The sequence below is a fragment of the Pempheris klunzingeri genome, chromosome 4 (genome assembly GCF_042242105.1).
Source record: "Pempheris klunzingeri isolate RE-2024b chromosome 4, fPemKlu1.hap1, whole genome shotgun sequence".
In the NCBI taxonomy this organism is placed as follows: Eukaryota; Metazoa; Chordata; class Actinopteri; order Acropomatiformes; family Pempheridae; genus Pempheris; species Pempheris klunzingeri.
The window spans coordinates 3,531,983-3,548,522 of NC_092015.1; the positions used below are offsets into that span (position 1 = coordinate 3,531,983).

The 16,540-nt window shown below is 43.5% G+C and overlaps 4 protein-coding genes across 4 annotated transcripts; all 4 read left to right on the forward strand.

Annotated features, from left to right (window-relative positions):
* Positions 1–1,320: 1,320 nt before the first annotated feature.
* On the forward strand, positions 1,321–3,605 carry LOC139200523 (tripartite motif-containing protein 16-like). The gene has a single exon (XM_070829836.1). The coding sequence runs from the start codon at positions 1,352–1,354 to the stop codon at positions 3,014–3,016; it is 1,665 nt and encodes a 554-aa protein (XP_070685937.1). The 5' UTR covers positions 1,321–1,351; the 3' UTR covers positions 3,017–3,605.
* A 1,890-nt stretch (positions 3,606–5,495) lies between these two features.
* LOC139200470 (tripartite motif-containing protein 16-like) lies at positions 5,496–7,753 on the forward strand. Its single transcript, XM_070829771.1, has one exon. The coding sequence runs from the start codon at positions 5,526–5,528 to the stop codon at positions 7,188–7,190; it is 1,665 nt and encodes a 554-aa protein (XP_070685872.1). The 5' UTR covers positions 5,496–5,525; the 3' UTR covers positions 7,191–7,753.
* Positions 7,754–9,654: 1,901 nt separating this feature from the next.
* Positions 9,655–11,916, forward strand: LOC139200574 (tripartite motif-containing protein 16-like). Its single transcript, XM_070829900.1, has one exon. The coding sequence runs from the start codon at positions 9,685–9,687 to the stop codon at positions 11,347–11,349; it is 1,665 nt and encodes a 554-aa protein (XP_070686001.1). The 5' UTR covers positions 9,655–9,684; the 3' UTR covers positions 11,350–11,916.
* Positions 11,917–13,815: 1,899 nt separating this feature from the next.
* LOC139200593 (tripartite motif-containing protein 16-like) lies at positions 13,816–15,879 on the forward strand. Its single transcript, XM_070829926.1, has one exon. The coding sequence runs from the start codon at positions 13,846–13,848 to the stop codon at positions 15,508–15,510; it is 1,665 nt and encodes a 554-aa protein (XP_070686027.1). The 5' UTR covers positions 13,816–13,845; the 3' UTR covers positions 15,511–15,879.
* The last annotated feature ends 661 nt before the right edge of the window (positions 15,880–16,540 follow it).

The window sequence follows — 16,540 nt, forward strand, 5'->3', positions numbered from 1 at the left end:
TACCACTAAGGGAACTAAAAAAGAAACCTCCCCACTCAAAGCATTACCAGAATACTGCAGGGTTATATTTATTGCACCATCACAGGTGAGATTACTTCACGTCTCCCAGTGCAGAAGCATCGACGGCAAACTGCGCTCAAAAGGTTGTGGTTTTATCCTAAATTGCCAAGAAAGAAACACACCTAAATCAGGTCTGATTTCCCACATAGGAGGAGACGTCCTGGGGATCTGGAGACGTTCCTAAAACATCCGCTTTTGGTTATGCAGGACATCAAACTCACATTGGCACATAGCAGCATAACAAAGAGGACAACTGGGAGGTGAAGAGAACTTTTCCACATTGTCCCCCGTTGGTCAAATGGAGACGTTTCATTCAGGACCTCATCTAAGTTGGAAGAGATGCCCTTAACGTCATTCAGTAAAATAATCAACTCAGTAAAGTAATTTGTAAGAACTGAAGACATAAAACATAAAATATTACTATAGTATTGCATGGTAATATTATATAACATTTAATAAAGTATAATATAATACAACAAAAGAAATTCTTGCTCTTCTCATTAATGCTATTATGAAGCATTAATGGCAAAGTCAGATTTCTTGCTGCTGTTCCAGTTGTGTTTGGTTGCTCTCTGGTCTGTGCGTCAGTGTGCAGGACTGGAGGATCCTCATGGACCAGATGCATCAACACAGAGACGGGATCGAGTCCTCATACGAAGAGGCCACGGTGCTTTCACTGACCTGGTTCAGTGTTACAGCAGGGATGATTGTGTGTGTATGATCTACTATGAATAACTTTTGGCTCAGGATGACGCTCTTAAATTAAACTGTTTATCACAAACGCTTCAAAGTTGGTCATTAAATATATAAGAAAGTATTATAGAGTATTTTATGAGAGTTTATCAGTCAACTGTTTTTGACCAGTAACAGCAGTTTGAACACAATTTGAGGAAAAGTTAGAGAAACATGGAGCTTTCACAGAAGCCTGAGGAGCCAAGAAGTACTTTATGATTTAAAACTTAAATATTATCAAATGGGGATCAGGTTTTAACGGAGGTTTTGCTGTAAATGAGAAAACAAAGTTCAGATTCACAGAGCTGCTCCTCTTCCTGGACTGAATCAAAGCCTGAAAACACCTCCCTCCTCTTCCTGCTCTCAAACACAGCCAGCTCAACTCTGTCCACATGTTTCCTCCCCTTCAGATTTAAAGTGTGAGGATGGGTGAAACCAACATGGTGGAGTGCTAAAGCTAACATTCAGTGCAGGAACAGATGTTGTTTAGATCAGAGCTCAAACTGGTTTCATTTCTGAGGAAGTGAAACTTAGACAGTCGTTGCCACTGACAGGTGAAATGGCGCAGCAAGGAGTTCAGCTGGACCGGGAAACCTTCTCCTGTTCGATCTGTCTGGACCTCCTGAAGGATCCGGTGACTATTCCCTGTGGACACAGCTACTGCATGAGCTGTATTAAAGGCTTCTGGGATGGAGAGGATGAGAAGGGGATCCACAGCTGCCCTCAGTGCAGGCAGACGTTCACACCGAGGCCTGTCCTGCTGAAAAACACCATGTTAGCAGCTGTAGTGGAGCAGCTGAAGAAGACGGGACTCCAGGCTGCTCCTGCTGATCACTGCTACGCTGGAGCTGAAGATGTGGCCTGTGATGTCTGCACTGGGAGGAAACTGAAAGCCCTCAAGTCCTGTCTGGTCTGTCTGGCCTCTTACTGTGAGAAACACCTCCAGCCTCATCATGACGTGGCTCCTTTACAGAAACACAAGCTGGTGGAGCCGTCCAAGAAGCTCCAGGAGAACATCTGCTCTCGTCACGATGAGGTGAAGAAGATGTTCTGCCGTACTGATCGGCAGAGTATCTGTTATCTTTGCTCTGTGGACCAACATAAAGGCCACGACACAGTGTCAGCTGCAGCAGAGAGGACTGAGAGGCAGACAGAGCTGGAGAAGAGTCGCCTGAACATCCAGCAGGGGATCCAGGACAGAGAGAAAGACCTGAAGGAGCTCCAGCAGGAGGTGGAGAATATTAATCACTCTGCTGATAAAGCAGTGGAGGACAGTGAGAAGATGTTCACTGAGCTGATCCGTCTGATGGAGAACAGAAGGTCTGATGTGAAGCAGCAGGTCAGATCCCAGCAGGAAGCTGAAGTGAGTCGAGTCAAAGAGCTTCAGGAGGAGATGGATCAGGAGATCAGGGAGCTGAAGAGGAGGGATGCTGAGCTGGAGGAGCTCTCACACACACAGGATCACAGCCAGTTTCTGCACAGCAACACCTCACTGTCACCACTCAAAGAGGACACACACTCATCCAGCATCAACATCCGTCCTCTGAGATACTTTGAGGACGTGACGGCTGCTGTGTCAGAGCTCAGAGAGAAACTTCAGGACACTCTGAGGGACGAGTGGATAAACATCTCACTGACTGAAGTGGATGTTCTACTGCCACAACCACAGCCCACGACCAGAGCTGGATTCTTAAAATATTCATGTGAACTCACAATGGATCCAAACACAGCACACACATGGCTGTTATTATCTGAGGGAAACAGAAAAGCAACAGCAATGACACAAGAGCAGTCTTATTCCAGTCACCCAGACAGGTTCACTACGTGTTTCCAGGTCCTGAGTAGAGAAAGTCTGACTGGACGTTGTTACTGGGAGGTGGAGAGGAGCAGGGGAGGAGTTTGTGTCGCAGTCGCATACAAGAGTATCAGCAGAACAGGAGACTCAGATGAAAGTGGATTTGGAAACAATAAGAAATCATGGGCGTTAGACTGTAGCAAAAATAGTTACACATTTTACAGCAACAGTATCTCAACTCCTGTCCCGGTTCCTCAGTCCTCCAGAGTTGGAGTGTACCTGGACCACCGTGCAGGTATTCTGTCCTTCTACAGCGTCTCTGAAACCATGAAGCTCCTCCACAGAGTCCAGACCACGTTCACTCAGCCGCTACACGCTGGACTTTGGTTTAATTATGGAACCACTGCTGAGTTCTGTAAACTCAAATAGACAGAAGCCATTTAACACTGGGTTAAATTGTGTGTCACATGTCTTAAAGCTGTTTTGTCCTCATGTTTGTTGCTGAGAGCTGATTGCTGTGAAATTTTACCTGCCAATCAAACATTACTGGGGGGGGGGGGTACTTTGACTTCTTCTCATTAGTTGTTCTGTAGTTGTCCTCAGGTGGCGCTCCTTCCTGATTGTCTGTTCAGCCGTGAGGACTCTCACTGCTTATGATGAGTTTTGTTTAAAGATAAAGATAAAGATGGACTTCATTGATTTTTTGCATGTTACAGCAGCAACAGAAGCAGGAGCAAGATAGCAATAGTAGAAAACCAAAAAAAGACTGATAAAATACAAAAACAATAATTATTATTTACACAAAATATATTGTAATAATGATAAATATTCTCACTATGTACACCTTACCTTACCTGAACTGAAATGTCTCTGCATGAAAATGTAAACAGGATCCTGATAATTAAGGAGATCCTTCATTATTTTCTTTCACATATCTGAGATTGTAGTTATCAAACTGATTGCGTGTACATGACATCATTTAACAGACTTTACTGATTTACAAATCAATAAACAATCATTAGCAGAGTATTGTCTTCCTGTCTTCATTCCAGGGTCTTATACAAAGCTGGTGGAGAAACTGTGAAACTAATGTGAGAGTAAAACTGAAGCAGTTTGTGTCCAGAGCAGAAGAGCGTTTGTCAGTCAGCCTCTGTCCTTTCAGCTTTCCTCACTAAACCAGCTTCATCACACAGAAACAAGTTTTCTGTCACTCGTTGCTTCTTACAGCCGACATTTGGTTTGTGCACTTAGTCAATAAAGAGGAGTCATTGCACAGACATTAAAAAAATGGAAATGTAGAGTTAATTTGGTCAAGTTTGGGTCCGAGGAACTTTTGTTGAGTCTTGATATACTTGAGACAGCAGATGAAGTGTAGCTGTGGACTTTTTATTACATTTTATTTATTGTTATGTTGATTTTGATTAGGATGAAACTTTATAATGAAGCTATCATGTTGATTCAGTGTCTGGCTCAGTCACCTCACATCCAGACGATCCTGGGCTGTAACATTTGAATCCAGACTTCATTCAAACCTCTAGTGACTCATTTTGCTCCTGGTGTAATCTGTCATTCTTCAAAATATCATGCTACCACTAAGGGAACTAAAAAAGAAACCTCCCCACTCAAAGCATTACCAGAATACTGCAGGGTTATATTTATTGCACCATCACAGGTGAGATTACTTCACGTCTCCCAGTGCAGAAGCATCAATGGCAAACTGCGCTCAAAAGGTTGTGGTTTTATCCTAAATTGCCAAGAAAGAAACACACCTAAATCAGGTCTGATTTCCCACATAGGAGGAGACGTCCTGGGGATCTGGAGACGTTCCTAAAACATCCGCTTTTGGTTATGCAGGACATCAAACTCACATTGGCACATAGCAGCATAACAAAGAGGACAACTGGGAGGTGAAGAGAACGTTTCCACATTGTCCCCCGTTGGTCAAATGGAGACGTTTCATTCAGGACCTCATCTAAGTTGGAAGAGATGCCCTTAACGTCATTCAGTAAAATAATCAACTCAGTAAAGTAATTTGTAAGAACTGAAGACATAAAACATAAAATATTACTATAGTATTGCATGGTAATATTATATAACATTTAATAAAGTATAATATAATACAACAAAAGAAATTCTTGCTCTTCTCATTAATGCTATTATGAAGCATTAATGGCAAAGTCAGATTTCTTGCTGCTGTTCCAGTTGTGTTTGGTTGCTCTCTGGTCTGTGCGTCAGTGTGCAGGACTGGAGGATCCTCATGGACCAGATGCATCAACACAGAGACGGGATCGAGTCCTCATTCGAAGAGGCCACGGTGCTTTCACTGACCTGGTTCAGTGTTACAGCAGGGATGATTGTGTGTGTACGATCTACTATGAATAACTTTTGGCTCAGGATGACGCTCTTAAATTAAACTGTTTATCACAAACGCTTCAAAGTTGGTCATTAAATATATAAGAAAGTATTATAGAGTATTTTATGAGAGTTTATCAGTCAACTGTTTTCGACCAGTAACAGAAGTTTGAACACAATTTGAGGAAAAGTTAGAGAAACATGGAGCTTTCACAGAAGCCTGAGGAGCCATGAAGTACTTTATGATTTAAAACTTAAATATTATCAAATGGGGATCAGGTTTTAACGGAGGTTTTGCTGTAAATGAGAAAACAAAGTTCAGATTCACAGAGCTGCTCCTCTTCCTGGACTGAATCAAAGCCTGAAAACACCTCCCTCCTCTTCCTGCTCTCAAACACAACCAGCTCAACTCTGTCGACATGTTTCCTCCCCTTCAGATTTAAAGTGTGAGGATGGGTGAAACCAACATGGTGGAGTGCTAAAGCTAACATTCAGTGCAGGAACAGATGTTGTTTAGATCAGAGCTCAAACTGGTTTAATTTCTGAGGAAGTGAAACTTAGACAGTCGTTGCCACTGACAGGTGAAATGGCGCAGCAAGGAGTTCAGCTGGACCGGGAAACCTTCTCCTGTTCGATCTGTCTGGACCTCCTGAAGGATCCGGTGACTATTCCCTGTGGACACAGCTACTGCATGAGCTGTATTAAAGGCTTCTGGGATGGAGAGGATGAGAAGGGGATCCACAGCTGCCCTCAGTGCAGGCAGACGTTCACACCGAGGCCTGTCCTGCTGAAAAACACCATGTTAGCAGCTGTAGTGGAGCAGCTGAAGAAGACGGGACTCCAGGCTGCTCCTGCTGATCACTGCTACGCTGGAGCTGAAGATGTGGCCTGTGATTTCTGCACTGGGAGGAAACTGAAAGCCCTCAAGTCCTGTCTGGTCTGTCTGGCCTCTTACTGTGAGAAACACCTCCAGCCTCATTATGAATCACCTACATTTGAAAAACACAAGCTGGTGGAGCCGTCCAAGAAGCTCCAGGAGAACATCTGCTCTCTCCACGATGAGGTGAAGAAGATGTTCTGCCGTACTGATCGGCAGAGTATCTGTTATCTCTGCTCTGTGGACCAACATAAAGGCCACGACACAGTGTCAGCTGCAGCAGAGAGGACTGAGAGGCAGACAGAGCTGGAGAAGAGTCGCCTGAACATCCAGCAGAGGATCCAGGACAGAGAGAAAGACCTGAAGGAGCTCCAGCAGGAGGTGGAGAATATTAATCACTCTGCTGATAAAGCAGTGGAGGACAGTGAGAAGATGTTCACTGAGCTGATCCGTCTGATGGAGAACAGAAGGTCTGATGTGAAGCAGCAGGTCAGATCCCAGCAGGAAGCTGAAGTGAGTCGAGTCAAAGAGCTTCAGGAGGAGATGGATCAGGAGATCAGGGAGCTGAAGAGGAGGGACGCTGAGCTGGAGGAGCTCTCACACACACAGGATCACAACCAGTTTCTGCACAGCTACACCTCACTGTCACCACTCAAAGAGGACACACACTCATCCAGCATCAACATCCGTCCTCTGAGATACTTTGAGGACGTGACGGCTGCTGTGTCAGAGCTCAGAGAGAAACTACAGGACGCTCTGAGGGACGAGTGGACAAACATCTCACTGACTGAAGTGGATGTTCTACTGCCACAACCACAGCCCACGACCAGAGCTGGATTCTTAAAATATTCATGTGAACTCACAATGGATCCAAACACAGCACACACATGGCTATTATTATCTGAGGGAAACAGAAAAGCAACAGTAATGAGACAAGAGCAGTCTTATCCCAGTCACCCAGACAGGTTCACTACATGTTTCCAGGTCCTGAGTAGAGAAAGTCTGACTGGACGTTGTTACTGGGAGGTGGAGAGGAGCAGGGGAGGAGTTCGTGTCGCAGTCGCATACAAGAGTATCAACAGAACAGGAGACTCAGATGAAAGTGGATTTGGACACAATAAAAAATCATGGGCATTAAACTGTTGCAAAAATAGTTACACATTTCACAGCAACGGTATCTCAACTCCTGTCCCGGTTCCTCAGTCCTCCAGAGTTGGAGTGTACCTGGACCACCGTGCAGGTATTCTGTCCTTCTACAGCGTCTCTGAAACCATGAAGCTCCTCCACAGAGTCCAGACCACGTTCACTGAGCCGCTCTACGCTGGACTTTGGTTATATCATGGAACCACTGCTGAGTTTTGTAAACTCAAATAGACAGAAGCCATTTAACACTGGGTTAAATTGTGTGTCACATGTCTTAAAGCTGTTTTGTCCTCATGTTTGTTGCTGAGAGCTGATTGCTGTGAAATTTTACCTGCCAATCAAACATTACTGGGGGGGGGGGGTACTTTGACTTCTTCTCATTAGTTGTTCTGTAGTTGTCCTCAGGTGGCGCTCCTTCCTGATTGTCTGTTCAGCCGTGAGGACTCTCACTGCTTATGATGAGTTTTGTTTAAAGATAAAGATAAAGATGGACTTCATTGATTTTTTGCATGTTACAGCAGCAACAGAAGCAGGAGCAGGATAGCAATAGTAGAAAACCAAAAAAAGACTGATAAAATACAAAAACAATAATTATTATTTACACAAAATATATTGTAATAATGATAAATATTCACACTATGTACACCTTACCTTACCTGAACTGAAATGTCTCTGCATGAAAATGTAAACAGGATCCTGATAATTTATTTTCTTTCACATAGCTGAGATTGTAGTTATCAAACTGATTGCGTGTACATGACATCATTTAACAGACTTTACTGATTTACAAATCAATAAACAATCATTATCAGAGTATTGTCTTCCTGTCTTCATTCCAGGGTCTTATACAAAGCTGGTGGAGAAACTGTGAAACTAATGTGAGAGTAAAACTGAAGCAGTTTGTGTCCAGAGCAGAAGAGCGTTTGTCAGTCAGCCTCTGTCCTTTCAGCTTTCCTCACTAAACCAGCTTCATCACACAGAAACAAGTTTTCTGTCACTCGTTGCTTCTTACAGCCGACATTTGGTTTGTGCACTTAGTCAATAAAGAGGAGTCATTGCACAGACATTAAAAAAATGGAAATGTAGAGTTAATTTGGTCAAGTTTGGGTCCGAGGAACTTTTGTTGAGTCTTGATATACTTGAGACAGCAGATGAAGTGTAGCTGTGGACTTTTTATTACATTTTATTTATTGTTATGTTGATTTTGATTAGGATGAAACTTTATAATGAAGCTATCATGTTGATTCAGTGTCTGGCTCAGTCACCTCACATCCAGACGATCCTGGGCTGTAACATTTGAATCCAGACTTCATTCAAACCTCTAGTGACTCATTTTGCTCCTGGTGTAATCTGTCATTCTTCAAAATATCATGCTACCACTAAGGGAACTAAAAAAGAAACCTCCCCACTCAAAGCATTACCAGAATACTGCAGGGTTATATTTATTGCACCATCACAGGTGAGATTACTTCACGTCTCCCAGTGCAGAAGCATCGACGGCAAACTGCGCTCAAAAGGTTGTGGTTTTATCCTAAATTGCCAAGAAAGAAACACACCTAAATCAGGTCTGATTTCCCACATAGGAGGAGACGTCCTGGGGATCTGGAGACGTTCCTAAAACATCCGCTTTTGGTTATGCAGGACATCAAACTCACATTGGCACATAGCAGCATAACAAAGAGGACAACTGGGAGGTGAAGAGAACTTTTCCACATTGTCCCCCGTTGGTCAAATGGAGACGTTTCATTCAGGACCTCATCTAAGTTGGAAGAGATGCCCTTAACATCATTCAGTAAAATAATCAACTCAGTAAAGTAATTTGTAAGAACTGAAGACATAAAACATAAAATATTACTATAGTATTGCATGGTAATATTATATAACATTTAATAAAGTATAATATAATACAACAAAAGAAATTCTTGCTCTTCTCATTAATGCTATTATGAAGCATTAATGGCAAAGTCAGATTTCTTGCTGCTGTTCCAGTTGTGTTTGGTTGCTCTCTGGTCTGTGCGTCAGTGTGCAGGACTGGAGGATCCTCATGGACCAGATGCATCAACACAGAGACGGGATCGAGTCCTCATACGAAGAGGCCACGGTGCTTTCACTGACCTGGTTCAGTGTTACAGCAGGGATGATTGTGTGTGTATGATCTACTATGAATAACTTTTGGCTCAGGATGACGCTCTTAAATTAAACTGTTTATCACAAACGCTTCAAAGTTGGTCATTAAATATATAAGAAAGTATTATAGAGTATTTTATGAGAGTTTATCAGTCAACTGTTTTTGACCAGTAACAGAAGTTTGAACACAATTTGAGGAAAAGTTAGAGAAACATGGAGCTTTCACAGAAGCCTGAGGAGCCAAGAAGTACTTTATGATTTAAAACTTAAATATTATCAAATGGGGATCAGGTTTTAACGGAGGTTTTGCTGTAAATGAGAAAACAAAGTTCAGATTCACAGAGCTGCTCCTCTTCCTGGACTGAATCAAAGCCTGAAAACACCTCCCTCCTCTTCCTGCTCTCAAACACAGCCAGCTCAACTCTGTCGACATGTTTCCTCCCCTTCAGATTTAAAGTGTGAGGATGGGTGAAACCAACATGGTGGAGTGCTAAAGCTAACATTCAGTGCAGGAACAGATGTTGTTTAGATCAGAGCTCAAACTGGTTTAATTTCTGAGGAAGTGAAACTTAGACAGTCGTTGCCACTGACAGGTGAAATGGCGCAGCAAGGAGTTCAGCTGGACCGGGAAACCTTCTCCTGTTCGATCTGTCTGGACCTCCTGAAGGATCCGGTGACTATTCCCTGTGGACACAGCTACTGCATGAGCTGTATTAAAGGCTTCTGGGATGGAGAGGATGAGAAGGGGATCTACAGCTGCCCTCAGTGCAGGCAGACGTTCACACCGAGGCCTGTCCTGCTGAAAAGCACCATGTTAGCAGCTTTGGTGGAGCAGCTGAAGAAGACGGGACTCCAGGCTGCTCCTGCTGATCACTGCTACGCTGGAGCTGAAGATGTGGCCTGTGATGTCTGCACTGGGAGGAAACTGAAAGCCCTCAAGTCCTGTCTGGTCTGTCTGGCCTCTTACTGTGAGAAACACCTCCAGCCTCATCATGACGTGGCTCCTTTACAGAAACACAAGCTGGTGGAGCCGTCCAAGAAGCTCCAGGAGAACATCTGCTCTCTCCACCATGAGGTGAAGAAGATGTTCTGCCGTACTGATCGGCAGAGTATCTGTTATCTCTGCTCTGTGGACCAACATAAAGGCCACGACACAGTGTCAGCTGCAGCAGAGAGGACTGAGAGGCAGACAGAGCTGGAGAAGAGTCGCCTGAATATCCAGCAGAGGATCCAGGACAGAGAGAAAGACCTGAAGGAGCTCCAGCAGGAGGTGGAGAATATTAATCACTCTGCTGATAAAGCAGTGGAGGACAGTGAGAAGATGTTCACTGAGCTGATCCGTCTGATGGAGAACAGAAGGTCTGATGTGAAGCAGCAGGTCAGATCCCAGCAGGAAGCTGAAGTGAGTCGAGTCAAAGATCTTCAGGAGGAGATGGATCAGGAGATCAGGGAGCTGAAGAGGAGGGACGCTGAGCTGGAGGAGCTCTCACACACAGAGGATCACAACCAGTTTCTGCACAGCTACACCTCACTGTCACCACTCAAAGAGGACACACACTCATCCAGCATCAACATCCGTCCTCTGAGATACTTTGAGGACGTGACGGCTGCTGTGTCAGAGCTCAGAGAGAAACTACAGGACGCTCTGAGGGACGAGTGGACAAACATCTCACTGACTGAAGTGGATGTTCTACTGCCACAACCACAGCCCACGACCAGAGCTGGATTCTTAAAATATTCATGTGAACTCACAATGGATCCAAACACAGCACACACATGTCTGTTATTATCTGAGGGAAACAGAAAAGCAACAGTAATGAGACAAGAGCAGTCTTATTCCAGTCACCCAGACAGGTTCACTACATGTTACCAGGTCCTGAGTAGAGAAAGTCTGACTGGACGTTGTTACTGGGAGGTGGAGAGGAGCAGGGGAGGAGTTTATGTCGCAGTCGCATACAAGAGTATCAGCAGAACAGGAGACTCAGATGAAAGTGGATTTGGAAACAATAAGAAATCATGGGCATTAAACTGTAGCAAAAATAGTTACACATTTCACAGCAACAGTATCTCAACTCCTGTCCCGGTTCCTCAGTCCTCCAGAGTTGGAGTGTACCTGGACCACCGTGCAGGTATTCTGACCTTCTACAGCGTCTCTGAAACCATGACTCTCCTCCACAGAGTCCAGACCACGTTCACTGAGCCGCTACACGCTGGACTTTGGTTATATTATGGAACCACTGCTGAGTTTTGTAAACTCAAATAGACAGAAGCCATTTAACACTGGGTTAAATTGTGTGTCACATGTCTTAAAGCTGTTTTGTCCTCATGTTTGTTGCTGAGAGCTGATTGCTGTGAAATTTTACCTGCCAATCAAACATTACTGGGGGGGGGGGGGGTACTTTGACTTCTTCTCATTAGTTGTTCTGTAGTTGTCCTCAGGTGGCGCTCCTTCCTGATTGTCTGTTCAGCCGTGAGGACTCTCACTGCTTATGATGAGTTTTGTTTAAAGATAAAGATAAAGATGGACTTCATTGATTTTTTGCATGTTACAGCAGCAACAGAAGCAGGAGCAAGATAGCAATAGTAGAAAACCAAAAAAAGACTGATAAAATACAAAAACAATAATTATTATTTACACAAAATATATTGTAATAATGATAAATATTCACACTATGTACACCTTACCTTACCTGAACTGAAATGTCTCTGCATGAAAATGTAAACAGGATCCTGATAATTTATTTTCTTTCACATAGCTGAGATTGTAGTTATCAAACTGATTGCGTGTACATGACATCATTTAACAGACTTTACTGATTTACAAATCAATAAACAATCATTAGCAGAGTATTGTCTTCCTGTCTTCATTCCAGGGTCTTATACAAAGCTGGTGGAGAAACTGTGAAACTAATGTGAGAGTAAAACTGAAGCAGTTTGTGTCCAGAGCAGAAGAGCGTTTGTCAGTCAGCCTCTGTCCTTTCAGCTTTCCTCACTAAACCAGCTTCATCACACAGAAACAAGTTTTCTGTCACTCGTTGCTTCTTACAGCCGACATTTGGTTTGTGCACTTAGTCAATAAAGAGGAGTCATTGCACAGACATTAAAAAAATGGAAATGTAGAGTTAATTTGGTCAAGTTTGGGTCCGAGGAACTTTTGTTGAGTCTTGATATACTTGAGACAGCAGATGAAGTGTAGCTGTGGACTTTTTATTACATTTTATTTATTGTTATGTTGATTTTGATTAGGATGAAACTTTATAATGAAGCTATCATGTTGATTCAGTGTCTGGCTCAGTCACCTCACATCCAGACGATCCTGGGCTGTAACATTTGAATCCAGACTTCATTCAAACCTCTAGTGACTCATTTTGCTCCTGGTGTAATCTGTCATTCTTCAAAATATCATGCTACCACTAAGGGAACTAAAAAAGAAACCTCCCCACTCAAAGCATTACCAGAATACTGCAGGGTTATATTTATTGCACCATCACAGGTGAGATTACTTCACGTCTCCCAGTGCAGAAGCATCGATGGCAAACTGCGCTCAAAAGGTTGTGGTTTTATCCTAAATTGCCAAGAAAGAAACACACCTAAATCAGGTCTGATTTCCCACATAGGAGGAGACGTCCTGGGGATCTGGAGACGTTCCTAAAACATCCGCTTTTGGTTATGCAGGACATCAAACTCACATTGGCACATAGCAGCATAACAAAGAGGACAACTGGGAGGTGAAGAGAACTTTTCCACATTGTCCCCCGTTGGTCAAATGGAGACGTTTCATTCAGGACCTCATCTAAGTTGGAAGAGATTCCCTTAACGTCATTCAGTAAAATAATCAACTCAGTAAAGTAATTTGTAAGAACTGAAGACATAAAACATAAAATATTACTATAGTATTGCATGGTAATATTATATAACATTTAATAAAGTATAATATAATACAACAAAAGAAATTCTTGCTCTTCTCATTAATGCTATTATGAAGCATTAATGGCAAAGTCAGATTTCTTGCTGCTGTTCCAGTTGTGTTTGGTTGCTCTCTGGTCTGTGCGTCAGTGTGCAGGACTGGAGGATCCTCATGGACCAGATGCATCAACACAGAGACGGGATCGAGTCCTCATTCGAAGAGGCCACGGTGCTTTCACTGACCTGGTTCAGTGTTACAGCAGGGATGATTGTGTGTGTATGATCTACTATGAATAACTTTTGGCTCAGGATGACGCTCTTAAATTAAACTGTTTATCACAAACGCTTCAAAGTTGGTCATTAAATATATAAGAAAGTATTATAGAGTATTTTATGAGAGTTTATCAGTCAACTGATTTTGACCAGTAACAGAAGTTTGAACACAATTTGAGGAAAAGTTAGAGAAACATGGAGCTTTCACAGAAGCCTGAGGAGCCAAGAAGTACTTTATGATTTAAAACTTAAATATTATCAAATGGGGATCAGGTTTTAACGCAGGTTTCGCTGTAAATGAGAAAACAAAGTTCAGATTCACAGAGCTGCTCCTCTTCCTGGACTGAATCAAAGCCTGAAAACACCTCCCTCCTCTTCCTGCTCTCAAACACAACCAGCTCAACTCTGTCCACATGTTTCCTCCCCTTCAGATTTAAAGTGTGAGGATGGGTGAAACCAACATGGTGGAGTGCTAAAGCTAACATTCAGTGCAGGAACAGATGTTGTTTAGATCAGAGCTCAAACTGGTTTCATTTCTTAGGAAGTGAAACTTAGACAGTCGTTGCCACTGACAGGTGAAATGGCGCAGCAAGGAGTTCAGCTGGACCGGGAAACCTTCTCCTGTTCGATCTGTCTGGACCTCCTGAAGGATCCGGTGACTATTCCCTGTGGACACAGCTACTGCATGAGCTGTATTAAAGGCTTCTGGGATGGAGAGGATGAGAAGGGGATCCACAGCTGCCCTCAGTGCAGGCAGACGTTCACACCGAGGCCTGTCCTGCTGAAAAACACCATGTTAGCAGCTGTAGTGGAGGAGCTGAAGAAGACGGGACTCCAGGCTGCTCCTGCTGATCACTGCTACGCTGGAGCTGAAGATGTGGCCTGTGATGTCTGCACTGGGAGGAAACTGAAAGCCCTCAAGTCCTGTCTGGTCTGTCTGGCCTCTTACTGTGAGAAACACCTCCAGCCTCATCATGACGTGGCTCCTTTACAGAAACACAAGCTGGTGGAGCCGTCCAAGAAGCTCCAGGAGAACATCTGCTCTCTCCACGATGAGGTGAAGAAGATGTTCTGCCGTACTGATCGGCAGAGTATCTGTTATCTCTGCTCTGTGGACCAACATAAAGGCCACGACACAGTGTCAGCTGCAGCAGAGAGGACTGAGAGGCAGACAGAGCTGGAGAAGAGTCGCCTGAACATCCAGCAGAGGATCCAGGACAGAGAGAAAGACCTGAAGGAGCTCCAGCAGGAGGTGGAGAATATTAATCACTCTGCTGATAAAGCAGTGGAGGACAGTGAGAAGATGTTCACTGAGCTGATCCGTCTGATGGAGAACAGAAGGTCTGATGTGAAGCAGCAGGTCAGATCCCAGCAGGAAGCTGAAGTGAGTCGAGTCAAAGAGCTTCAGGAGGAGATGGATCAGGAGATCAGGGAGCTGAAGAGGAGGGACGCTGAGCTGGAGGAGCTCTCACACACACAGGATCACAACCAGTTTCTGCACAGCTACACCTCACTGTCACCACTCAAAGAGGACACACACTCATCCAGCATCAACATCCGTCCTCTGAGATACTTTGAGGACGTGACGGCTGCTGTGTCAGAGCTCAGAGAGAAACTACAGGACGCTCTGAGGGACGAGTGGACAAACATCTCACTGACTGAAGTGGATGTTCTACTGCCACAACCACAGCCCACGACCAGAGCTGGATTCTTAAGATATTCATGTGAACTCACAATGGATCCAAACATAGCACACACATGTCTGTTATTATCTGAGGGAAACAGAAAAGCAACATTAATGAGACAAGAGCAGTCTTATTCCAGTCACCCAGACAGGTTCACTATATGTGCCCAGGTCCTGAGTAGAGAAAGTCTGACTGGACGTTGTTACTGGGAGGTGGAGAGGAGCAGGGGAGGAGTTCGTGTCGCAGTCGCATCCAAGAGTATCAGCAGAACAGGAGACTCAGATGAAAGTGGATTTGGACAAAATAAAAAATCATGGGCGTTAGACTGTAGCAAAAATAGTTACACATTTCACAGCAACGGTATCTCAACTCCTGTCCCGGTTCCTCAGTCCTCCAGAGTTGGAGTGTACCTGGACCACCGTGCAGGTATTCTATCCTTCTACAGCGTCTCTGAAACCATGAAGCTCCTCCACAGAGTCCAGACCACGTTCACTGAGCCGCTCTACGCTGGATTTTGGTTTGCTTATGGAACCACTGTGGAGTTTTGTAAACTAAAATAGACAGAAGCCATTTAACACTGGGTTAAATTGTGTGTCACATGTCTTAAAGCTGTTTTGTCCTCATATTTGTTGCTGAGAGCTGATTGCTGTGAAATTTTACCTGCCAATCAAACATTATGGGGGGGGGGGGTACTTTGACTTCTTCTCATTAGTTGTTCTGTAAATGTCCGAGTGTCTCTCACTGCTCATGATGAGTTTTGTTTACCTGAACTGAAATGTCTCTGCATGAAAATGTAAACAGGATCCTGATAATTAAGGAGATCCTTCATTATTTTCTTTCACATATCTGAGATTGTAGTTATCAAACTGATTGCGTGTACATGACATCATTTAACAGACTTTACTGATTTACAAATCAATAAACAATCATTAGCAGAGTATTGTCTTCCTGTCTTCATTCCAGGGTCTTATACAAAGCTGGTGGAGAAACTGTGAAACTAATGTGAGAGTAAAACTGAAGCAGTTTGTGTCCAGAGCAGAAGAGCGTTTGTCAGTCAGCCTCTGTCCTTTCAGCTTTCCTCACTAAACCAGCTTCATCACACAGAAACAAGTTTTCTGTCACTCGTTGCTTCTTACAGCCGACATTTGGTTTGTGCACTTAGTTAATAAAGAGGAGTCATTGCACAGACATTAAAAAAATGGAAATGTAGAGTTAATTTGGTCAAGTTTGGGTCCGAGGAACTTTTGTTGAGTCTTGATATACTTGAGACAGCAGATGAAGTGTAGCTGTGGACTTTTTATTACATTTTATTTATTAGATTTTTGTTTGAGAACATGTTGGAGTTTGATTTACGCTCAGGGCAGCTGAGTTTAATGTGACATTCTTCTTTTCTAATAGATTCATTCAGAGATTAAAGTTGATAAACCGGAGGGTATTTGCACAATACTTTCTTATTTTGGTAAATCTATCTTTCTGACACTAAATGCATTAATTTTCATGCAAAAAATCTTTCAGTGAGATATGAGCAGAGTTAGTCTGTCACATTTACATTGGAGAAATGTTAGCCGTAGTTTTGAATGTGAAAACCAC